At 43.7% G+C, this 26,282-nt stretch overlaps 1 protein-coding gene across 1 annotated transcript in view; it reads right to left on the bottom strand.

Annotated features, from left to right (window-relative positions):
• The window catches only part of mtus2a (microtubule associated tumor suppressor candidate 2a), a 49,044-nt gene that overhangs the window by 21,627 nt on the left and 1,135 nt on the right, over window positions 1–26,282 (bottom strand). The window contains 5 exon segments of the mRNA XM_027016128.2: window positions 2,872–3,015; window positions 3,018–3,228; window positions 3,841–5,928; window positions 7,819–7,941; window positions 17,325–17,406. Coding sequence (XP_026871929.2) covers window positions 2,872–3,015; window positions 3,018–3,228; window positions 3,841–5,646 — 2,161 coding nt within the window. The 5' untranslated portion in view covers window positions 5,647–5,928; window positions 7,819–7,941; window positions 17,325–17,406.

Raw genomic sequence — 26,282 nt, 5'->3', positions numbered from 1 at the left:
CTATGCCTATATGCTTACTTTACTGCTTAGTCCAGCACAAATGATTTAACTATCAGCAATTTCCTGGAACAATATATGATGTCACCCATATCCCTGCATGCCCTTTTCCACTTTGAAAGCTATAAAACCGGTTAAAAGCCCTAAAGTGTGTTAAATATATGGTCTTGTCTACAGTATGATGACAGCGGAAATGGAGGTTTCCAGCTTACAAGGTTCTGTCATCTTATGGTCTAAATGTGCGAAAATGTGCTTTACACTGTGTTAATGATAAGCTAGTGTCAATTACAGTTATTAAGGTACAAAGACTTCACAAATCTTTGTCTCCTCTCTCCTCTACTCTGGCTCCCTCTGCCCCTGTCGCTCTCTCTGTGGCACCCCTACAGGATCGTGACACTCCCTGGCAGGTTCTCTTTGGGGACCGGAATAACAGCAGCCTCGAAGCCAAAAACGCGTTTGAAATACGCTGTCCTGTGTAAGTGTATGTGAGCCGGAGACACATATCCTTATGCCTAATCCTTGAATAAATAGCATGGAAGTGGCATAGAAGTAGGACAAAGCAGCAGAAGTATTTGGGTGTATACACACTCACACACACACACACACACACACACACAGTCACCATAGCCACTGGGGTGAATTAGGGGCCCTCTCTGAGTGATCTGGGGCAGCTGTACAATCCCACGCTTGCTGCTAGAGATAAAGCACCTCTACGTCCCCGCCCCACAGGCTATAGCACCGCTGTGCTGCAGAATGCATTCTGAACGAGCTTTTAAAGAGGGAACAAATTCCCCATATTCTTTCTTTCTCTCCGTCTCCCTCTGCCTCTCTCGCTCCATCTCTCTCTCTGTCTCTGTCTCTCTCTCTCTCTCTCTCTCCCTCTCTCTCTCTCTGGCCCTAGCTTTCTCTCTTTGTTTGAAAGATGGACCAGAAAGACTACACACGAGAGTATACCCACACTTCCTCACACGCAGCCATGTACGCTCATGTGCGCGCATACCCACACACAACCCCCTCACACACACATACACACACACACACACACTCACATGTGTGCTGACACAACCACAAACACACGCACACGCACACACACGCACCCACAGCCAGTGCCATCAGGGTATTTAATGAAATTGCAGCCAGTTTTCTCCTTGAAGTGGGGGGTTGTGATCATTAAAGATAAATGGGCTCCAGCTTCCTCCTCACCCTGCATCCTGCCCCCCCCCCCCCCCCTCTCTCTCTCTCTCTCTCTCTCTCTCTCTCTCTCTCTCTCTCTCTCTCTCTCTCTCTCTCTCTCTCTCTCTCTCTCTCTCTCTCTCTCTCTCTCTCTCTCTCTCCTCTCTCCTCTCTCTCTCTCTCTCTCTCTCTCTCTCCTTGCAGACCAGGAGGGAGATTGATGCCTCATAAACATTAATTTCCAGCCCTGGTGTCACAGGCCTCAGTATTTGCTGCTAAATGCACACATGATTCATATTCCACTGCTCCACTGCTCAACCACTTCCCTCTTTGCATTTCAGCTCTTTTTGTAAGGCTGCCGATTTAGAGATTTTGAACCGAAAGCACAAGCAATACAGGCAGAGTAGAGTTCTGCTAAGCAATGTGTAGCAATGTGTAAGAGTGTGTATGTGTGTGTGTGTGTGTGTGTGTGTGTGTGTGTTTGTGTGTGTAAAAGAGAGAAAGGGAAAGAGAATATTTTTAAATTATTTGAGCTAAGCAATTCGTAGATTTGTCACCAAGCGTTAATATGCATGAATACATTATTTTACAAAGACACATTCTCAGCTGCATGTATCTGCTGTAATGGGACTCATAAACTGTAGCCATAATAATGATATTACCACTTTAATGCAGGGAGCAAAAGTAATATGAATGGTTAGTTCTGGTGATGAGGACAAATGTAGATAGAAAAATGCTATATAATGCAAAGAAAACTATAAAACATTTAGGAATATGCAATAGAATGTAATATGTAATAGAAATTCCACCAAATTGCTGTTTCATTTGAAATTACTCAACAAGGAAGTGAAATATGAACAACACACCCGTTTTTACGAAGGAAGACGTTGAAACCTTTTTTTTTTTTTGTCTCTGCTTAGCGTTTATTGAGTAAGCTTCTCCGTGCCACCTCTGGTGGAGTGTGGTGTAGACCACAGTGACCAGGCTATGGCTTTCTTGCAACCTGCTAGGTCACCTGACCCCTTTCGCATGACCAAACATCCCGGCCAGACTCCCTTAACTACTGAATATCAGGACACATGGAAAGAAAAATCTCAGCGCTCTGCATGTTAATGTGTGCTGCGCCTCTGTGGAGTACACAAGCAGGCCAGGGGGACCAAACACTTCCTGCCAGGCAAATACTGGCAGTATTTAAGTGTTAATTGCTTTGCACTTCAAAGCTTTGCCATGCCTCTGGGCCAAAGAGTCTGGGAACCCCATCTTTATGCACCCCTTATGCGCATTCTGGTGAAGGAACAACATGACAGTTTGCAGATATCAATGTTTGGCCTGAAGTGTGAAAAAGGGGTTGGTAGAAATTAGTAAGGTGTGTATGTGTGTTTTCTGTGCGCTCCGAAATAAATGACATTTTTTTCTAATATTATCTCGCTGATACGCAAGCATAACCATCAGTGCCATAAAAGTGTGACTGTGTAGCTATAAACACACTGCTTACACTTCCTCTTGAGGTAAGATAACAGCTGACTTCTGTCATGGGTAAGGGTTCTTCAGAGCACATTTTTACATTTGCTATATTTTTATATCAAGAGTGCATAGGATCAGCATGCATTTCCAATGAAATACCCTGATATTTGTTGGATACCCTGATATCTGAAGTTTAGATGGGTTTGGCACCTTGTTGTGGAATTAAACAGGCATTACCTAAAGGTTCTGGAGGACTTTGAGAAGATTGAGTCACTGATGGGATCATTGATGGGGTCACTGATGAGGTTGCTGGTGGGGTTGGTGGAGGGGTTGCGGTCAGAGTGGCTGGTAGCGTCACCGATGGAGTCACCGCCTGCACTGTTGATTGATAGCCAGAGGTGACTTCTGCCCTGTGAAGAACCGGCTCTTAACAGCAGTGGGTGGAGCCCTACTGACAGCACCAACACCGAGCTGTGGTCTCAGGGTTCGAGGCGAGCGGAATAGAGCACGTGTCTCCTGAGTTGCCATCTGGGCTTCTGAGGGGTCCTCAGATCCAGAGACAGGGGGCCTGAGGGTGGCTGGAGAGCTGCCAGTCTAAAAGTAACGGCAAAGATGAACAAGTTTATGTCCACATCATGGTATTACAAAATCATTGTATACACAAGATTCTCCTTCATACCTGAAAATACCACCTTTTAAACGGTCATTATAAACAAAGCAATGCAAAGAAGAAGAGCTTTTGACTCTCTTTTCACTTTGGTAGGAAGTCAAAAACAAAGGGTCAAAATATGGACAAATTTTAGAGCTGTTAAATGTGGCACTTCATGCAACTGTGATTCTGTTGTGTGATGAATGACAGCGAGAACTGCTACAGCCTCATCCTTTGCCACTTATTTGACCTGAAATTTTTAACAGCAGATGTGTGGGCAAGAATTTTCAAGCCCTGTCCTTGGCACCCAGTTTTGTTTTGTTTTTTATACTGGATCAACTGTACTGGACTCCAGAAATCCTGAGGTAAAACATTTTGATGTAATTTTGGACATGCTTACTTTGATCAAAACAAAAGTCAATGGTAAATCATAAAATATCAGTTTAGACAGATACCATCAAAGGTTAACTCTTGTCTCTGGATCTATCAAATGTTTATGCCTCACCAAGCCTGTTAAATGATGTGCGAACTGTAGTGCTGAGGTGTGATCTCCTCACCCCCACTGGTGGGTACTTGTTGCTCAAAGAGCTGTAGAAGCTGAGTACCCTACTGGCAGCTTTGTGGGGCATGGTCTGACTAGGGGGCTTTATCCCCGACACCATCAGCCCAGGTGATAAAATCCGAGCCTTCTGCAGCTCCTGCCGGTACTTGTCGTAGAGCAGGTTGGAGGCACTCAGCGCTGGAGGCCCAGCTGGCTCCCCTGTAGCTGGTTGTGGACTTGGTGAGCTGGTACAGGCTGAGAGTCTGGTCGGTAGTGAGGAGGCCTCATATGGGCCATCAAGGGCCTGGGGCTTCGCCTGGGGGCTTTTGCGTATGTAGGTGATGATTTAGGCCGGGACACTTTTGGGTTTTGGGGGGCTCTTTGACGGAGGAGATGTCTCACTACAGCCCTGCTGGGGAGAAGGGGTTTGCACGCTAGTGTTGATGGAGGTTTTGACTGGAGGTCTTAGACCAGAACTGTACCCTTGGGAAGCACCATAGCCAAGCTGAGGAGCTCGGGCGGGCACTCGGTTCCTCATAGGTGACATTGGAGGGCGTCTCTGAGGAGAACCTGTGGTCCTGGGAGACGGGGGGGTGGAGGGTCTGGTGGGACTGCTGTAGGCCCTGCGGCTGAAGTGGCTCTTCCTATCCACAGGGCTAGGAGCTTGCTCCGCTGAGCCCTGCCTCCTGAGGATGGAGCCAGTCTTTTTGGAGCTCTGACTGGACTGGGTACCTGAGCCTGAGCCGAAAGACTGGACATTGCTGCTGGTCTCTGCTGGCTCCTTTTGGTCATTCTGATGGCTGCTGGCTTTGGTCCCCGCGTCCGAGGAGCGTTGCAGCCGCTGTCCTCGCGAGGGATCCACGTGTCCAGTATGTCCTGAGGTTATTCTTTGCTCTGTCTCAGGAGAGAGAGGTCGCACGAGCTGCCTGCGAGAAGGCGGAACTCTTTCAAGGTTTCTCTGGAATTTAGACAACAGGCCGTTCTCTTGCCTGTTATGTCTCCTGTCCACACCCCAGCACTGACCTTCAGCTGGACAGCTGCCATTCTCGGCGCTCAAGCCACGGTGCTCGTGTTCAGATCCCTGAGACAGTTTGGTTGCGTTGTGGTTCTGGTCCATGTCCCTGGGCTGCTCCCTGCTGTGTGAGGAGAGGATGAGGGCTTGCTGGCTGACTGGCTGCTGGATCCTGCCCTTGTCCGAGGTAGACTTGCTTGGCAGAGAGGTGGGAGTTTGTGCACATCCGGCGCTGTCTAGCGCGCTGGCCAAGCTCCCACTCAGGCTGCTCACTGCCAAGAGAGCCGAGATGAATACACTGTTTTCGGAGCTGCAGCGCCCTTCTCTTAGACTCCGCCTCCCACCGGACCGAGAGGCGGCGGTCCTGAGGTCTAGGGGCTGAGCGCTCTGGTCTGCGTCTGCTTCCCCACCGTGATTGGCATTTTGGTCTGTCACGCTGGAACCACTGGCCGTCCTGGAGGACGTCACAGCGGCCTGTCCCGGACAGAACTCCCTCTGCATCCCCTTTTTACTTGTATGATCTTCCTCTTTCAGAAATGCCTCCAGCTCCTGACTCTCTAATAACTCAAACTCCTCCAGCTCTGGGTCCTCGCTTCCGGCATGGGTGCCCCAAATGAGAATCCTTTCCTCAGTGCTTCCATGTGAAAGCAGGGGTGGAAGCGGGCTGCCAGTCTCAGCATGGCTTTCCTCCACGGGGACTGGGTTGGCATTGGCGTCCCCGTGCAGAGGGAGCAAAGGCTGCTTGTTATTGTTCTTTACTTCCTCATGCAGGCTGTCTTGCAGACCTCCTATTTCCTCTTGCCCACTCATGTTGTACAAATCCGAGCTTCTCTCTCAACAATTCCCTAGTGATGCCGGATCCATAAAAAAGGTTTCGTTCCCCTCTGGGGCTGCAGGGTTTTTCTGTTCAACGGTGAAAATCTAATCTTACATCTTTTCCATGGTTACTAGGAGTGAGCCTTGATATTGGGGTCTGAAGGTCCTTTCTTGTCTCGGTTATACTTCTCTTTGCATTTCTCAGTCAGACGGGGGGCCTGATGATTCCTTTTTAGCAGATAGAGCCTTAATGAGATGCTTTACCAGTCCTGGTGCCTAACCATGCATGAACAGGAAAACAAAATTAGAAACCAAATCAACATATTCTCTACAGTGTATATGGGTAACTATTCACACATGCTGCAATAGCTAAAAAAATTAAGGCTTAGTAAGCCTTATTCTTGAGGGGTTGCTTGAACTCCTTTAAAACATTCTCAAGATTGGTTATTTGGAGATAAAGATTTACATGAAAGCAACAGACATTTCACTGTTTTTTGGAATGGTTACTTGTTTTACTGCTGTGAACAAAAGTTCAAAGACTACTTTACATGCCTTTTTATAAGCATTACACACAAGGCAAACTGTAAAACCTTCATTACTGCCTGTCAAACAGCATTGCAGTGCAGTTTATGTGAGGACCCAGTCATTTCTAAATCTAGAACTGAATCTGTGAAGGATTGTGTATCATAAAGCAATTAAGGGATGATATGTTCAAGAAATTGTATGGCTTTATATATCCAATTTATTCCTGTCTTCTGTATTGGAATTCTAATGTCTTTAAAATAAAAATGAGAGCAAAGCTTTGAAATTAAATAGCTTGCCAATAGATTGAAGCTTTGGCTTTCTTTCTTAATAACAGATGGCAGTATCTCCTGATTCATTAATTAAATTTTCAGCTCACCACTACCATAGCTAATATATGGATATATGGCAGGATGGGGAAGACAGTTGTAATAAATTATGATTGATGAACTATACAGTAGCATGTGATGAAAAGGTACATTAAATATGAAGTTGGAACACTTTCTTGTATGCTGCCATTTCCCTGTGGGCTTGGGGCATGACAAAGAGGAATGGCAAGAGAAAGGCAAATAAATGAGAAATACTTTGTGACAAAGCTCACTGCGTACATGGAGAACAGCAGACAGCAGACAGAGCCAGAGGTGGTGGTGGGGATAGCAAGATACAGTGGAAAAGAAAACAATTAAAATGGATTTTTAACAATAAGGCTTACAGCAGCTGCCAGGCCAAGTGTATAGAAAGAGCAGGACCGTGTTCTTTGCAGGGGGCTTGTACCATGTGTTGGTCACGCTTGCACGGAGAAAGAGCCTGAAGCTTAGGTGATTTATACTAAAGTCTGGAACAGTTTTATAAGCTGAGCGGAGGGCGGGGGTGGGGATAATTTAGTGAAATCCAAATTTTCTCTTCTATAAAGTTTAGCTTTTCATATCAGAGCGCTGATGAATGATCAAGAGACACTAGATGCAGAAAGCTAGATGCACATTTCTACATCCACTGACTCATCCAGATAGTGAGCAGTGAGGCGGCTGTAGGCTAAGCACATTCCTGGTGATGAGCGAAGAGTTAACGCAGTCTGTGAAGGCAGACAGAAAAACAGATATTAAGGCCTGTTAGTGAGAAAATGATCCCGATGACAGTACTCCATACTGACGCTATAGCACAAAGCAATCCGTCTTCCGCTCTATGCTATAATTTGGCTAAACACAGAAAAACGTGCACACAAAAACCTGCAATTGCATGTGTTAACATGGCAGCTGGATGAGTCAGTGGATGTAGATGTGTGGATGTTCAGGCATGTACAGACACACAGGCATCGAAAAACAACGGCAAACACAAAACTGACATGATGGTATGAAAATCTTGCATGCCCAACGTCCAGTGGCAAAACACTGCCCTTTTGAAATCCAACCGCAAAATGTTTCTTGCTGCCAAAGTGGTTCTGCTCCAGATTCTGAAAGCTTATGTCAGGTTGGAGAGTGAGAGCTGAGCTCAGGTCATGGTCTCCAGGATTATCCCTTAGAGCACATCGTCAAAGCCTCGGCTGGGAAAGATGACAGGAGCATCTGGGAAATGTGTGGCAGGAGGCTGGACGTGTGTGGGTCTAATAAAATGATGCAGACATCAAATGACTCACTGTACACTTACCACTCAGTGTTTAATGGAATCTGTGCTCAAAGTCCTCTTTCTTGCAGCTTCCCATGTTTTAAAGCATGGCCCCCTTGTGCTGTTACCCCGTGCCATTAGGCAGTCCTCCACCATATTATGTTCCTAACAAAGAGAAAGAGTTCACTTTGCAGTCCTAAAGCACTACATCCCAAGCCCCTACCCTAAACCCAGTCAAAAGCAGTTAAAATACTCTATGCCCTATTTAAAAAGTAAGCCTTGCATCTACTTTTTAATGAAACCATGCTATTGGCCTGAAGCAGTGCTACACACACCAAAAAGATGTTTGAGACATTGTGGATGTCATATAATTTGATTGGTGAACTCTGCTGGAGAGTAGAAAATTAAAATAGCTCTCCCATGGTACCAGGAAAACTCATCAATATAGTTCTTGCAGTCTGCTGCAAATGAGACAATAAGCAGATCATCTGCAAATAAGATTAGATTACAGGCTAATGTGCTTGTGTTGATCCAGTGTACACAGGTTGATCCTGTGTCTTATAAAGTGGGGTTGACATCCCAAGCCCCATTTCCTACCGTCTCCTGCTAGCACTCATCATGAACTGTGCTGGGCTATGAAAACAAGCAGGTGGTGTTTGTTTCTCAGGTCCTCTGCCACCGACACAGTACACGGCGACGACACAGCAGGGGTGAGAGGAGAACAAGGGAGGTATACACCCAGAGATCTGCGGGAGTGGAGCTGCTCCACAGCTGTACAGTTGCATTTACTCGCGCGCGTGTGCACAAACATAGCTAATGTTTGCGTAAACCTACTGTGGCTTATCCGTTATCAAATATGCGATTCCATGACTGTTTCACCGATTACCAACTGGCGCTGTCATTCTACACACATACTAGGAAACTATGATTCATTAAAATGAATGCCAAGCAGGAAATTCCTGGTTTGTCAGGAACAACGAGCCCTCATCCATATGCCGTGCAGGTAGGAGGATGGGTAGGAGGACGGAGTGTTTGCTACAGGAGCTGTTTCACATGAACGGCAGCATGTGCCAGTCCCGCTATGCACAGCCCCGCTGCTCTATATTGGCATGTCTGGGTCCAGTGTTATTTATTTGCTAATTACCTTTTGGAACATGTCAGACTCTTAGTAGTGTACAGAGTGTGAATATTCATGTAACCAACTCAACAGATCAATGTGGACAAATCACTGTAAACATAAACAATGCAAAACAATGAAAATGTCTTGCATTTAAAGACAAAAAAAACAACAACCCACCCAGTCAAATTTTACTCACAGTGTGAATAGGTACATTCAGTGAGCCAAGCAATGAAAAAGCAAAGAGTGTGGAAAATATGCAGTGATATTCCAGCAACAGGGAACCAATCACTGAAACATACATCCCAAAGGTGAATTTGTTACAAGCTTGTGTTCACCAGTTACCATGCAGCAAATAAAACACACCAACACAGCTTGTAATTACATCACTACCCTACGCTTCCCCCCAACCGCCACCTTATAATCAGCCTCAGCATCTTTTATCATCCTCACACCTTGTTATCACCTCAGCAAGTGGGAAAGCAGAAGAGGCCAACAAAGAGAACAAGCAGAGCAACCGGTAGAAAGGTGCAGAGCAGACAGCGGGAGACCAGACGGACAGAGCACACGGTTCAACAGCATGGAGACGGTGCAAAAAATACAGAGCAGATGTAACACAACAAGCAGAGCATACAGCAGTACAGCAGAGAGAAACAACAGAAAGACAAGAGCAGTTGCAGAGGAGCGTCAGACCAAGGCACAAAAGAAGGGAACACAGAAGACACGGAGAGCGAGCGATGCTTCGTTCTTCTCCTCATTATTTCAATCTGCAACTGCAAAGGTCTTGTGTACAGTCGCAGATGCAGACAAATTGGCTCTTCACAACCAGGGCGATTCACAAGGGGCTGGAAGGATAAGTTTTGAAAGGAAACTGAGTCCTTTTGGGCTACTCAATTTTGATCTTAAATAGGACATGTATTTTGGACACAGCACTGACCATGTGCGCGTCTTTTATGTGTATTTCTTTCAGCATCTCTGTTTGCCAATGCATAAAATAGTGTTAGACTGTATGTGAAATAGAGCAGAGTAAAATCACAAGTAAATATAAAGTGAATTACTTCCTGTACTCATTTTCACTCTGGCTGTAAGTTGGGGAAGAGCATGAGTTGTTTGATATTTCAGTTATTACTATTCAGGTAATGCTATAAGCAGGATTTTATATGCATAATTTATTCAATATAAGATTTGTGTAAAGCTGATTCAATATATTCTGTAAAGCTGATTCAATATATGATTTCTGTAAATAAAGACATGTGTTATAAAAAATTGAATTTGAATTTATTCTGATATGAGTAACATGAAATTCAATATTTAGCAAATTATTTAAATATGGCAGGTATTATTCACCATGCACAGTGTGGTGTATTGTAAGCCACTACAGTGCTACACAATGAGAGCAGTGAACTATGTACTATGAACTATCACACAAAGTATTACACCAGTAAGATGAAATACAGACACATTTGCTCTTTTTGTGATATTTCATTTTGGAGCAGAACGAGGAGGCCCCAGAACAGGCCAGCAGTGAGGCAGACCAGGGAGTAATGGGAGGCCGCTCAGCTTTAGCCAGGTTCAAAAGCTTGTTTGTGGAGTGCCAGGTGCTCTTTGTTCCCCTCTGGAACTAATTAACCTTGCCCTAAAGATAGCAACAGAGACTTCCCCGAGGTGAGGTGAGGAGTGCTGTCTGAACTCGCCTTCAGTGCAGGCCTTCACGCTTTCATTTCAAGCGCTCTCGCACTCATCTTTCTCTCTCCCTCTCGTTCTCTCCTCGTTTCATTAAAAAGCAAAACCTGACCAAAATCTCCCATCCAAATTTGTGATCCCCTTAATCTGTTTGGGCCTGCCTTTCACACGTTGAAATAAAGCAGTCGCTAACAGGTCTTTCTGTGTTTTGGGCCTAATTTCCCAGTGGATCCATGAAATCTAAATGCCATTTCTGAGGAATATCAGCAGCAAGCGTGCGACCCGTTGGCCACAGGCCACCATGGCAGAACAGCCTGAGGAGATGCTGAGACAGACACAACCACCAGCTGGCTAAGTCGCAGGCAATCTGCACCACTTTACAGACTGCGTTCATCCACCAGGAAAAGGCGTGACAAGCTCCTCCATTCACTAAACCCTGCTTAATAACAACAGGAGAGGAACGGGGGCAGATTCTCCAATCACCCGGTCAATGTGATAAGGCAATCAAATGGTGGCATGAGGGTTCTAGGTATTACTGATGAACCACCATGCTGCTCGCCATATATTTGCTGTCACATGGCCACAGTGTGGGCTATCATCGTGCATATGGACAGGGCAGCTATGTTACGCCACTCCATGACAGCCTAATTTGCTGGGACTAACTGTAATTGGGGGAGGCTCTAATTCTGTCTTAGATTGAGGGTGCATGTGTCAATCATCACTGGGGACCAGAGGCACAAATGAGCAAGGCTCAGTAACAAAGAGGCATAACTGTGAACGAACAGGAAGAGAATGCCATCATTTTCCACCAGTGGCTGAAAAACAAGAGTGACAATTGAGAAAAGGTAAATCAAATATATTGTGCTGTTCAGCATGTGTTTGACTTTGAGGATCTATAGAGCTATAGAAATGGAAGGGCTCACAAATATACTGTCAAAAACACATCCAGGGATATGGGAAAACACAGTTACATCTAATGTACATGTTGGACTATTTCAGGTTTCTGCTGACAACAGGAAGCGTTTTTAGTATGGTCTCAGATTACACAGCATAGTAACCTATATTACAAATCCCATGTCTGCAAAGAAGGAGGTCATGAAGTGCAGAAACAACAAATATTGTTGTGTTATGAATGACAGTCACCACTAAACAAGGATGATGCTATATTAACACATGGAGATTTATTTTCCTTTCAGGCCCATGTATGTTTGTACAAGCACCTCACACACATTCTCATTTACATCATTTCCCATAAGCAGGCTAATACAAAAACCTGATACAACACATATAAAATGCTGTAGACATCCCCCTTTTCATAAAAGGTTTTTTCCCTTCTAATAAAACTGAACCACATGTTAGACCCGAACCTTTGACTGAGTGTGGGAATTATTCTGGATAACTTTAGGGTTTGATCCTAAGGTACCTGCTATTAACAAACTAAAGCCTCTTTTCTACCGTTGGGCGAAACAGTTACTATAAACATGTCAGGCTGTTCTGTACTGTTCTGCTCTGTCCCACATGGTTCCTGGACTCCTGAGACTAGTTACATAAGCGCTGCGCTGGAAATCTGGACCAGGATGTATATGAGGTGGCAACAGATCCTTGTGACTAAATAACTCCAGCCGCTGTCTGACAAGGTGCATCATTTAGAGTTGTCAGGATTTTTTTGAGTGTTTCTTTTGATTTGCAAAACAGCACCAAAGAGAATAAAATAAGAAGAGGCTTACCTCTGTTTGTGTAGAACCAAACAGCGAATCCCACCACCAATAAGCCATCCCACCTGCACGGTTCTGCAGCTCTAAGCATGGTTAGCTAACCGTGCTGAGCAAATTGTGATGAGCTCAGTTTGTAATCATTCTGTGTGTAACCATATTCATGTGGAAATGAGAATGAAATTGTTAGTGTCCATATTCAAGACCATTTGGCTCTACAGCAGGAACAAGGTTAGGGTCTGGAGTGACACCATATCAGAAGATATTTAGGTACTCTCCAGCCCTGTGAAGCTGCTAGAAGACCTACAGATCTGCCTCTGAAACTGGTGCTATGAGTGCCACTAAATGAACTTTATTCCTTTGAATAATGAATACATCAACCCAGGCCATTCCTCACTGAGACCCCTGAGACCCCTGAGACCCTGAGACCTCTCTAGGGGTCTCAGTGAGGAATGGCCTGGGTTGATGTATTCCCTTTTCTTTTATCTTTATCTATCTGACCCACACAAATGCTCATTGGTGTCTCCTGTTAAATTGTCGTCTCTGCTGCTGTTGGCTGCAACGCTCCTTCTTTGAGTTTGCAGAGGTTAGTCTAATCTGGGGGGTTAGTTGTGATGGGATTACCGGGACAGCGTTTATCTTTCTAGCCAGCAGAACTGTGTTCACTGGCCAGAGGTGTTGAGTGGTACACCATCAGAACCAAGTATGGGCCTTTTTCGATGAGACACTTTACTGTCCTCACCTTACATTCCACTTCTCCTGAACACGAGAGAGGATGCCGTGTAGGAAGTGTAAACTAATTTCCTGTTTAAAGTCCCATGCTGAATTTTAAATTACTAGAATGAGAAATGTGGCCCTTAACAACAGTTTCAATTCCATGTCTAGAAAAAAAATTGATGTGAAGTGCTGAGGTGGTGGATGGGAGTTTTGCCACTTCAAAAAAATCTGGATAGTCAACCATAATTACATCCTGTTGATCTCTTAACTTTAAAAGGTCTGCTTCATGTTTATTCCATGTCAGTCAGGAAATCCCCATGTGTCTCTTATAAGTTTACTCTCTCTAGGGCACGATGTATTTGTTGATATCATTCTGCACCTGTGTAATCAAGCTGGGCCAGCAAACAGACTGCCTTGCTCTGTATTAGTGATAGGTGTCCCTCACACAACTTCCCTATAGGATTCCGGCTCTCAGAGATGGTTGCAATAACTAATCCTAGCACTTTAAAGATTAGCCCACTGTGCACTGGAAGCCCTGCTGAAAAGGCCAGGTGTAGGACTATTGAAAACTTGTCCAGCTCTCTATCTTTGCAGTATTTCATGATTTCATCTTTATCCTGATGTTCTTGAATTTGCATCAGTGCTTTCTTTGTGGCAAGTATACTGGACATTACCACATCCACATATAGATTGGTCTTCCATTTTATGATCCCCAGTGTCTTTCACTGGAGCTCTGGAAAACATTTCTGCTGAGTTCTTCTCTTGCCTGTGACATGTGTTATTCTGTAACAAAATCTCTGCTGGTCTTCCTGTGTTTGAAGAAGGACTGCACCAAGCCCATATGAAGATGCATCAGCTGACACAACTGTTTCTGCTCTGGGGTTATTCTGTGCCAGTGCACAGGTATGATGATCAGCTGTTTTTCCCCCATTATTACTTCTTGGTGTAATACTCTGGTGTTGATGATATGCCAAAGCACACTTGGTTGAAGCAAAATTTCCTGCAAAACACTACAAATGTTGTTGCACTGGTGTGTTCTGTGTTCTATGGACTTTTTTCTTTTTTTACTGAGTCGTTCACCTTAAGCCTGGCCCCACTACCAGTGTTGACAATGACACTGATAAATGACATGACATTTTTCACCCATTTTTTGTCCTTGATGGTTAGTCATCAAAGTCCCCACACTGCATGATCCTCCCTGAATGAAATACCAGATAATGAATCATAAATATTGAAGATGTTTTATATTTATGATTCCCAATCATGTCTGCCCTGATTGGAACGGGAGTATATCAGAAGTGTAAATATTGGATTATAGACACTCCACAGCACAACATAGTCTGAGAAGATCAAAGTTTAAGATCATCCTGATATTTGGAGACCTTTTGTGATTGTTGGGAGGAGCTAATCGGCCTCAAAAATGGTCCAATTATCCTGTAGTGTGGGCCAGGCAATGGTGAGTTCAACGCAAATTCTCACAGTGCCACTGGGCTTAGATACAGCAACTGTGCTGGCACACAACTCTGTTGGTTCTTCCACTTTTTAGCTCCTCCAGTGACTCCATCCTAACCAGCTCGTTTCACCTTTGGCAGGAGGGATTTCATGTCTGACTTAAGTACCATTTCATATCCACCATCCAAATTCATAAAATGTACCACCAGATGTAACATGACGTTAATAGCAATTAGCGCCATAGTAACACATGTTCTCAGTTCACAAATGGGGACTGCCAGCATATGTTAGCATTTGCATGATATATAGTGCTACTGAATTTTGTCCTCTTTTGCATATGATGTTAGCTATTTATTAAAGAACAGTGCTCCACAAAAAGTACCACTTGTACATGTCATAGTAATATTAAATGTTAATAAATGATAGTAAATGTTGCGGTAAGAAGCCGATATGGATTGGATGATTTTGACTCTTTGACTCGAACATTCAACTAATGATTAAAATTGTAGCTACACACCCATTTAGTTGATTGACAACTTTACTTAAATTTTCTCACATTTTCTTCTGCACAAGGTGGATGGCAATGCTGTTATAAGTCCATTCCGATAACAATGTTAAATTCAGGTTCTGTATTTTCTCATTTTATTTTTACCAGCCAAGGTGTCGGTGAGTCGCTGGCGCTAATAAAGCCTAAGTATGAAATGTCTCCACAACTCTGGTCAGTATTCACCTTTTACAGTCTTATTCCTGCATCCATTTATGTTCTTTTCTCTTACAGTGGTTGCACACTGCTTCTCTGGTTAGGAACTTTCAAGAGTCCCTTTCCACAGCTTTTGCATGGTGGATAGCTTGATTTTTTTATGCACATGCAGTGACATCATAGAAAACATGTTTACAGCAGCTCATGTTCCTGGTGTTGCACCAATTTCAAACAAATTCTGTATCTATGCTGAAGAAGCCGTGATATCGCCCTCCACCCCACCTAAAGCCCTGCCCAACCTAGTCTGCCTTTGTCAGTTTGTTTACCTCTATCTGCCAAGACCACGTTTGACAGCACCTGAGAATTAGACACTATGTCAAGTGCCTTCAGTCTGTAGAAGTCTTTTCTTTTTTTTTTTACAGCATGTTTAGAGTTTACAAAAAAAGGAAAAATTCATGGCTGGGAGAAATATTGATGCGTCGTCTACAACTGTTCGTAGAGTGTTCCGTGAAGACTGCCGAGGATGCTAAGCTCAATCTGACTTTAGTGACAAGCTGCAGTACCACTGATGCAAGTGTTCAAGTGATGTTAAAAATGGTGCCACCAGGACGAAGCACCTCGATGCATGTTGGCAGTGTTGAAGTAGCAGATTGTTCCCCACAGCACGGCCAGGCCATACCAGAGATAATGCAACACTGTTTTGCACATGATTCCATTATAGTTCCCATCTGACTCAAACCTGCACATTTATGTTTAAATGATGCCAGTGTTAATGCCAGTGTTTCTGCAAACAAAATCTTCTTTGGTGCAATGCTGCAGTTAACAGGGTCAGAATGACAATGGCCTATTAGAACTGTATTTTTTCTCACTTCATTTTGTTCTGCACCCAAATGCTATGAATGGGGTCAAAATTATATGTGCGAGATAATTGGTGCCCTTGTAACAGAGGACGGTAAATATTTGCATTCTGTGTGATGACAAAAAAGGGTGTGTTACAACCGCACTGTGTTTTCGTACTGAATGCCAAGTGTGCCATCTGGCTAATAGCAGCATATTTTCATGGAGCAAGCAGATGTATGCGGATGAAGGAGTGAGGGAAAGCATCAATGGATGACTGATGGACCAAAGGAGAGAAAGAGGCAGTGAGGGAGTTATTGGGTGAGTGAGTGAATTCCTTGAGGATCTCAACACTCTGCCTGAAAACCTGGGTTATGTCAGTCTAATGCCACCATCACCTTTTATAGATGGGCAAATAAGAATCGATGCAGACAGTCAAATAGATACATACACACATGCAGACATTAATATAAACTGTACATTCATACATACATACAGCATACAAGCATCAATAAGTAGTCACCTGGCATCTCCTCAGTTCACACCACACATGCATATACACAATGACACTACCTGTCTATTGGAAAATGAGATTGTTTATGTGAATGAATGCTATGGAAGACAATGCTGTACAATACAACAAACAGACCTTAGCAAAAGCATTAGCACAATGCATATTACCACAACTAAGCTAAAATCACTGCCAAGTCCAGCTTCATGAGGTACCTACAAAATGGCCTGTTTTATTGTGCTGAAATGGGTACCACTACACAAAAGACACAGGGTAATACCCAATGGTGGCGTGCTTGGGGATATTAAATACAGTTATTATGAAAATGATTCCTGGGGAAATGCAGTTCTGGTTCTGTTGCCATGACAACTAGGGAAGGTGTCTGGGAAGTTGCTGGTGAATTTGGAGCAGAGCTTTGTTCAGAGTTAAAGGTTAAAGCAGGGAGGGTAGGTGGGGCTATTGTTGCAGGGCCTTATTTATAAATAAGGAGTGACTCAATTAAGGTGTGTGTATGTGTGTGTGTGTGTATGTGTGTGCCTGAAGGTCTTCTACAGTCACAATACAAGTTCATTAAGATACAAGGAGTAGACATTTGTCCCTAGAGACAGGCCTTTGGACAGCTCTACACTTATACTTACTTACACACACACACACGCACACATGCGCACGCATGTACAAACGCACACACCACACACCCGTACAATGTTTTACATATTTCTAGAGAAACTTCTCCGGCTAGAACTCGGTTTCAGAGAGCATGGAGTTGACATGCTATGGGAACATGTGTGCCTGGGTACATGTGTGACAGTACGTATTTACCTGAAGGCTACTGCTGAATGATGGAGGATACACCACTTCATCTCCACTGAGGGAACTCAGTCAACGGTGGATCATTTTAGATCTGCACAACAAAGGGATGCACTGTGTCAGTGCCCTTTAAGTATTATAACGGTATCTACAATTCTTATCTGAGGTTGATGTGTTACAGATTTTGTTAAAACCTGTAAATCTACTGAATCAACAGAAAAGGACAATCCATTTAAATACTTGAGGATGACTTCTGTCCAAACAAAGCAATACTTGTATATAGTATATTTCATAACGCTGTCCGCATTTTTTCCACCATTATCTGAAATCCAATCTCACTAAAAATAGCATAATACATTTACTTATTTTTCTATGTCCATTTTGTCATTAAGTAAAGACTCTGGCGCCTGATATCTCCTATGTCTCTCAGAGAGAGAGAGCTAGACGGGGGAAGGAGCTACTTATCACAGCGTCAGCGGTTTTGTTTTAAAATGTGGTTATCCTGCCATACTTTATAACAAAGAGTATCAAAGAGGGATCCTGGAACTCTTAGTCGCTTCAGATGCAATATCTACCACTCACAAAGCATTTGTCCACAAAGAATGATCACAACAAGAGAATCTCTATGCCATCTCTATGAAGAGACGTGGAGGAGAGAGGAGAGGAGAGGATACTCCGGATCCTGCAGCTTCTCACTACACTCACACACACACACACACACACACACACACACACACACACACTGCGAAAAGCACACAAAGCATGAGTCAGATGCCAAACTGTTACCCAACACAACTACTACACTCTCAATGCACTAGTACCAGTGGATTACCCCCTGCTTTGATCTCAGTCAACATCTAACAAATAAACAAAACATGAATCCCACCAAATACTAAATTATCTTACAACTCTTAACCATATTAAAAATATGTACTAGGAACTAAAACTTATAACAAGCATTTTTGGTTTTGAAAAGCACAGAATTAAAAGTCCATTTCTGTGACTGAAACCTATAACACATTAATAAATACCCAGTTTAAATGTTGTTAGCCTAATAAATGATAAATGTCAAATAATCAACTGATAACATACTCATTTCACCCATCTTTTATTATATTTCAAACAGGCTGTGGGTGTAGAGTGCCATATGTATGCATCTCAGTACTCTATTCCAAATGAAGAGCTGGCATATTGAACAGGAAATCAATGCCACCTGACTTCAATACCGAGCACCATAAACCACTTCCTGTCGCTCTCCACTTCTCTTTCAGACACACAGGCAGGAACAAAAAAAAACAAAAAAAACAAACACATTTATGGCATAAATGATAAAACGTCGTGTCCAGTTTGCCAAGCAAGCGAGCAAGCATGAATGAAGTATCTCTGTACGGATGTGAAACCCTGCGGACTCCTATCATTTCACAGACTCATACACACACACCTTCTTCCCTGGTCTTCACATGAAATCCAAACCAGCCCATATTGGACAGCTCTGCATGATACACACTGCTTCTGCAATGACATGCTCCACTGCACAGCTCAGAGACCAACACACACACACACACACACACACACACACCTGACCTTACAAAGACATCCTCTGCCATTCCAATCAATCCATCCATCCATCCTTCCATCCTGTCCTCCTACACCTCCCCCATCCAACCTAGTTTATATTCAAATGAGATAGTACGATTCAGGATGCTGTTTAACGGTTTAATTACTTTGCTGTACCACAAACCAGAACACACAGGAACGCCCAAACCACATCCTGACCACTCCACTGGTGCTTACTACAACACCAATGATGGGTAGCTCATCGTTTCAGGGCTCAGGGAGATGATGGGAGTTGTAATGACTGATTAAAGTGCAGTATCAGCACCTGCAGTACGGATGGGACAACTCATTGATCTGAGACAGGCTCTGAATCACATGTACCCTGTGACCTCTGGGATCAGGGAAAGCACCTCTGGCTATGAAACTAAAGGTAGTAAATGTGAGCAGTGGGGTGGCCAAGCAGTTTATCACCATTTACAATGATGCTCATCACATAATAAATTTCAAACGGCCAGTCCTAATCCTATCCTAGAGTCCTAATCACCTGTTTAGGATCTTTTTTTTTTCCCTTTAAGCTTACATAACACCAGATACCTGGTTATATAGTAGGTTATTAAAAGGTTATGGATGGATTCTTTGTTTGCTCTATTCTCTAGATGAATTAGAGAGTGTGGCAATGGTGGCCTGGCTGAGCATCACCTGGGGAACGGGGGGTGAAGAGTCGGTTCAGGGGAACCAGCAGCTAATTGGTCGCACCTGTGTGTGGTTAAGAGCAACCTACTTATATGTCTACTTTTCTGTCAGTAGATTCCCGGAGTCCGAGAGAGAGACCCCCAGCTCAGTCAGTGGCCCCGAAGGCATACTGCTGGAAAGAGAAGTCAAGGATATGTGAAAAGGATTCATGGCAAGCTGATTTTATTTTGCTGGTTAAGCTAATAAAAGACGGCGTCCTTCAAATTCTTGCCTCTCACATCCTTTCTCCAACCCTCCACCCACTGCTTACAGGGACATTCTCCATATGAAAGCTGTCCTATTAGGGATATGGAAGGGATTTGCACTGGGTATACAAATGACACTGAAATAATTGAGAGAATAGGTGAAAACAGAAGAAAATTCATATACTGGACATAAGATTACAAACAGTAGGCAGAAACTACGTACGAGAGCAGGGGGCCAGCACAACCTCTTCAGTGCATGTTAGATTAAAAAGCAACATTTCATAGGTGTTCTTTAATGTGTGCCCAATTTGGTCGTCCGACATTTCTAAACTTTGCAATATAAATATCAGCTTGAGAATTACAGGCAAAACATTCATCACTGTTGCCATCTCTATTAACCTATAGCACAGATTCAGCCCCCGCAACACAACACGAGAGCTGTCATACCGCAACAGCTGAGGAAGTGCTGCAGGACGCTATAACAAGATTCCAGTCCCCAGGTTTCAAACTAATCCCCCTGCCGAGAACGGCATGAGTCCTGCCACCAGATCCATCCTAATTATGTCACATGTACATCCATTTGTCAGGTGCATAATCAGTAATGCGTTTATCAGAAAGGCCACACTGGTGTGTTGGAGACAGGGGAAGCAGGAAGAGTTATTACCGTATGACCCCCAAATGAGATTTAAAGACTATAAACAGAGACACAGCATGCAGAGAAGTGGTGAGCAAAGAGGAACTATGCAGGAACAGATTAGGCTTTCAATTTCTTAATTAACGTTAATATATATATGTAGCATATGCAATAAAACAGAGTGAGAATGTATATAGGGTCCACATTTCATTATTCATTTATTGAAAATTAATATATCTTACACAGTCAATACTTATTATTTAGAATTACAATATTTGAATCTGAGATAAATAATTTGCAGTTATTATTGTAGTTGTAGTTTAGAAGTCCTTGTATGAAACTTGGCACACCTCTGTGTTTGAATCAAAGCACACAACACATCACTTCCAGACAATAAACATTCTTGGCATTTCTGCAAATTCTTCAGTATTTATTGTTATAATTTGGTATATATAATAGGGTGTTTAACTGAAATATCTAGGTTTTGCGCAGTAAAATGCACATTTCCCATATAAATATGCCTAGAACTGTACGAAAACAAATATAAAACGGCGATAGTGTGTATTATTCATCCATTTTTACATGATATATTATTTTCTACTTAGTAGATTAATTTTGATATACGGACTGAGAGATTTTGATGTACACACGCGCACACACACACACACACATATATATACAAACAATTGCATACACCTACCCAATCCTTTGACATAAAAGCATGTAAAGACTGAAAACCGTCTGGCAATGCTGAGGTTAATGACTTCCTGTTATCAAAGACAGCAGAGCTTTGCTGTTTCTCCTGTGTGCCACTCTGAGAGCAGCATAGAAACCATTCCAGACTGCACTGTGACTGCTAGCCAAACATTTTTTTTTTTTTATTATAACGTCAAAACAAGTGTAAACATCTCGGAATAGACAGAACATCCAAGAATGAATTCACCTTATGAAAATTTTAAGAATTCAGTTGTAAATCCAGCTGATGCCAAAAAGGTGTGTAATTGTATGACCAATAAAGAACATGAACACACAGTATACAGAATTACACACAACAGATTATAAGCACAGCCAGTGTGCAAAATCAGGCAGACTTTGTGTAATCCATGCACTTCTGGCATGTGAGTGACATTTCGCAGTGCAGAAATAAACACACACACACACACACACACACACACACACACAGCTCCAGACAACAGGAAAAGGGCTGCAGCTGCTTTGCTTCTGACACCACTGGACAACTCCATACCTCACAGTGTGAAAATGACACCCTGTGACACCCACACACACTGCACAAGTGTGTGCAGACATATACGTGCACACACTTGTCACCTTGGAGCTCACAGTCTTCTTTGCTTATAATGGCATTTCTTCACCACCCACTATCTCCTCACAGGCACAGTGCTCATGCACACTCAGGCAGAAGAGCCGTGCTCAGAAACACACACACACACACACACACACAGAAGCGTACATGCGCACAAACAAACCGGTTTCAGCAGCCAAATGGTTTCAACATTTCCATCAACAACTGCCTTGCACTGAATTACATACAAAAGCTTACAGGTCTACATATGTGTCTGTGTGTATGTATGTGTGGGCGTGAGTTTAGTGTATTGTCACATGGTAATGTGTGAATATGACTGCAAGGAATCAAAACAAATTCCAATATTAACCCTTTCACTCCACCTGGCCCTGTACGCAGAAATGGAAAGTTAATTAACCCCCTAAACTCCATCTGCTCCTGTATGCAGAAATGGACATGTTAATTAACCCCTTATACACCAAGGACTCCAGATTCTCAATTCTAGAGTTTAAGAAACTAATCCAAAAATCTCTTCTATCCTGGCATTCACCGTTGGAACAAAGGCAGCGTGAAACCCTTCCCCCACTCTCTCTCTCTCTTTCTTTCTTTCTCTCTCTCTCTCTCTCTCTCTCTCTCCCCTTTCTCCCCCCAACTGTCTCCATCTTCCCTGCTTCCCCCCCCCCTCTCTCTCTCTCTCTCTCTCTCTCCCTCCCTCCCTCTCTCTGTATGTGGGATGTCTTATCCAGGATGCAGCACTTTATAACCTGCTGAATACAGCTGGGGACACTTACTCACTAGTGCTGTGAACAGCTCTTTGTCTAGAACCTAAGAACAAATATACAGTCTGCACACACACACACACGCACATGAAAAATAAACCTCGCACACGTACGCATGTGTTCAGACACACACACAATTAGTCTTCTCTGCCATCTCCTGTACCTATTAGCCCCCCAACCCGTGCTTTACCCCCCCCACCTCAAACCCCCCCTGCTCCCCCATTTCATGCCAACTCCATCTGAACCCCACTCCTATTGCTGTCCTCTTTGTGCCTGATTCTCAGCATCCTACTCTTTTCACACACACACACACACACACACACACACACACACACACACACACACACGAGACCTCCACTCCATCTCACACGCAGTCTTCACTGGCTAATTCTAAGCTGCAATCAGGGAGAATATGTTCTCTCCTTTAAACAAGCTGGCCTTTGCCAGTGACAGAATAGAAGAGAGATCTTTGTAAAAGCCGACAACGACTGCCTGCTCTCACTCCTCCATCGTCTGTCAGCTGGGCCTGCACCTATTGAACCTGAATCCACAAAGCTCCTCCGACTGGGCTCCCTGAACGAACAGCCTGCTTGTCAAGTTACTGTCCCTTTCAATCAATTTGGCTAAATGCTGTTGAAGGTTCATTAATATTATTTATTTGAATTTGCCAATTAATTTTGCCTTACCAGTACAATAACATGATTATATCCATTGTGTAATGCTAACATATTGTGAGTGGCTTAACTGGGCTGAGAGGACAGCGAGCTTCCCGGCTCTTGGGAGGGGAGCAACTGAAGGGGTTAAAGCTTTCAGCACACAGGCTAGGGGGTGGAGGGGTCTGGGCTGATCCAATAACCATAAAGATTTATTGCGATCCTTCCATTTTCACCCAGCTCTCTCTGACTCCATGTCTCCTTCTGTCTTTCTCTCCATCTCTCTTTCTCTATGTCTGTGTGTGGGTACGTGTGTGTAAACAGAAGAGCATGGCTGGGCACACACAGAGCACTGTGCAGCTTGCAGATAGGATGGAAAGACAGAAAGAATTATTGCAGCAAGACCCCCCCCCACACACACACACACAATCCATTGTATCGCTCTTGGGACTTAGACAATTAATAGACAGTCCGAAACAGGCTGCTATGAGAAACATGTACGAGAAGGACCACAAGGGAACAAAGAGTCAGGACAGGAGTCACGCAAGAGTGAGCGGACACAGTCTGGTCCATAAGTCCTGCTCTGAGACCTGCCACTCAATGGGGCTAGTCACACCTTCCAACAATGCTCTGACTCACACTTCTATGTGTGTGCCCTCTCTTAGCAGATAGGCATTTGACAAGCCTCAGGTCCCTCAGTCCAAAACCTGCAATTACTACACTGAAACCCCACCAAGCCTCAAGAGTGGCTTTCATAACTGGTTTCAGGAAAAGGGTGGTGGGTTTGAAAAACTCTGCTACAGCTGGAGGGTTTTCTTCCCCAGAAATGTTGATTCTGCCCTGTGACCAGCTTTGGCAGCAGGCAATAATCGCTATAGCAGAATGATGAACTGGATATTGAAATGCTTCTCATCATTCACACATAAAGGCAGAAAGGCTGTAATTAGTGAGAAAGGGGGAGAAAATAGAGAGAGACTATCAATGAGCTGCTTCACTAATGGAAAAATGGTAGAAGGGAGTTAGAGGAAGAGTTTGGCTTTTACAGAAAACTATACTCATTTGAGAAACAGTAAATCAGAGCTGTATTACAGACAATATAATGTAACAGGAGCACAAAGTACTTTCATAGCACTTTGCTAAAACACCAGATTTCCTTGTGATAATGTTTATTTTAGATTATGACAAACATGATAATTGTGATTGATATGTAGCAATAAAGTGATTTTAAGTGTTAACCTAACTGCTGATAATACTGACTAGCACATTTCCACATCAGTAGAAGAGAAGGGAGGAACATATCATGCAGCCCTGCTCTGAAGGACTATGATGGGACATGGGATTGTGATGGCCGATGCTTTCCACAGAGAAGATACTTCCATTCTTTCCAACACTGTGCAGCGCAACACATGCTGTTCAGATGATCCATTAAACAGAGTGACTGTGTTACAGGTTCCAAATGTAGGACACTCGGTTATGCACAGCCAGAACCACAACACTGCCGGCCTGTCTATGTGCAATGCGCTCAGCAATGCTCAGAACAGATAGGACCTTCAGGGAAATATGTACACCAGGCATCTGTATCCTGCTAATGCGTATACATGAAAACATCTCAAAATAGACTCTGAGTTAGTAAGACACCTGATTCTACTGTAATTCAGATGCGAGTTTTATTGGCCATCTTCCTGTTTGTTCGTATAATGATGTATATTATTTTTAGGCGCAATCATGACTAAACAAATAACTTACACTCCAGAAGCGAGAGAAGCAGTGATAAAATTGCTTTGGGATTGTGCTGAAATATACAGAACTAAGTGGTATTTATAATACACTGATTCGTTCTAGCATTTGTGATTTTAAGAGCTGGAAGGACATGGTGGGAGACGATGTGCGTGTATACCCAAACGGAACTTCACTTTCTGTTCACATCCTCTTTCATTATGCTTCAAATGGATTGAGGCTGGCAGGTGGAATTACATTCTGCACAAGTGAGCTTTCGTCATGTAGCTATAAGTGCAAAATGTGAAACTTCAGCCAGCAAAAAACCAAAGTGCAGGTTCAGCCCCACCAGCTGGAGGAGCAGCACCATGGCATTATGGGATTGATGACTCCTTTCCTACAGCGGCAAACATAAGCACAGAGTCCCAGAAATGCTTCAACAGCTCCTGGAACGGTGCATCAGGAAGGAGATATGCTGTTAGAGCACACACTGTTGTTTCTTACCACAGGAGGATTTCTGTGGCTTACTTACTGGCTTATCTACATTCTACTTACATCACACAAAACAAGCAGAATTACACTACTTAGCCCAAGCCATGCACTAGAAAGCTCTATATAAACATCCATCCTTAAATATAAACACCTATGTTTAAACAGAGCTGTTCTGGAGCATTTTTTTTTTATAATGCAGTGACATAGATGCTTAAAGACTATAATTTCTGTTTAGACTGGTTACCCTAAGCTGTACATCTCTTCCACATTTATATGCATGACAAAAGCCTCACGTTGATCATACTGCTCGGCTAATGTACAAATGCCTGTCTTCTCTCTCTTTTTTACGGTATCCATCATCTTAGAACAATTTGCACAACAATCCGCGTCGGAGTTGTGACATTTTTGCCTTGATTGACTTGCGAGGCAGGAGCGAAGCTCATAGCTCCGAGAGGGATGAACTCGGGAGAAAAGTGCGAAGGAGAGGCCAGATGGATCAAGGCAGGGGGTTCGAGGCATCCGGGGCTGCGTTGAAGAGGTGCGGGAGTGCGGAGGGGGTGGCGCTACAGCTGGGTAAATGCCAACAGAGACCCAACAGGAGCAGCAGGAGAGAAAAAGCAGGTCGCTACAAAGCTCCCTACAGGAACAGCCGGGCTGGGGAACAGTAGCAGAGGATCAGCTCTCTGGGCTTCTAGGCACGTGATGTGCCCAGCTGGTCGAATCTCTATCTTACAGCCAAGAAATGACACAACAAACATCTTATTTTTGGCTACCAGGATCTATTCCACTGGCCCTATGAATACTGACCTGAGAATCCATACCAAACCACATTGCAGTTTCTTCTGTAGGCAGACCGGCTGAGAGCTCCATCAGGGAACTCCCTGTATCTCCATTACTA

This window comes from Electrophorus electricus, chromosome 17, assembly GCF_013358815.1.
Source record: "Electrophorus electricus isolate fEleEle1 chromosome 17, fEleEle1.pri, whole genome shotgun sequence".
NCBI classification, from domain to species: domain Eukaryota; kingdom Metazoa; phylum Chordata; class Actinopteri; order Gymnotiformes; family Gymnotidae; genus Electrophorus; species Electrophorus electricus.
The sequence above is the reverse complement of the archived record's forward strand: the minus strand, read 5'-3'. Positions and strand labels throughout refer to the sequence as shown.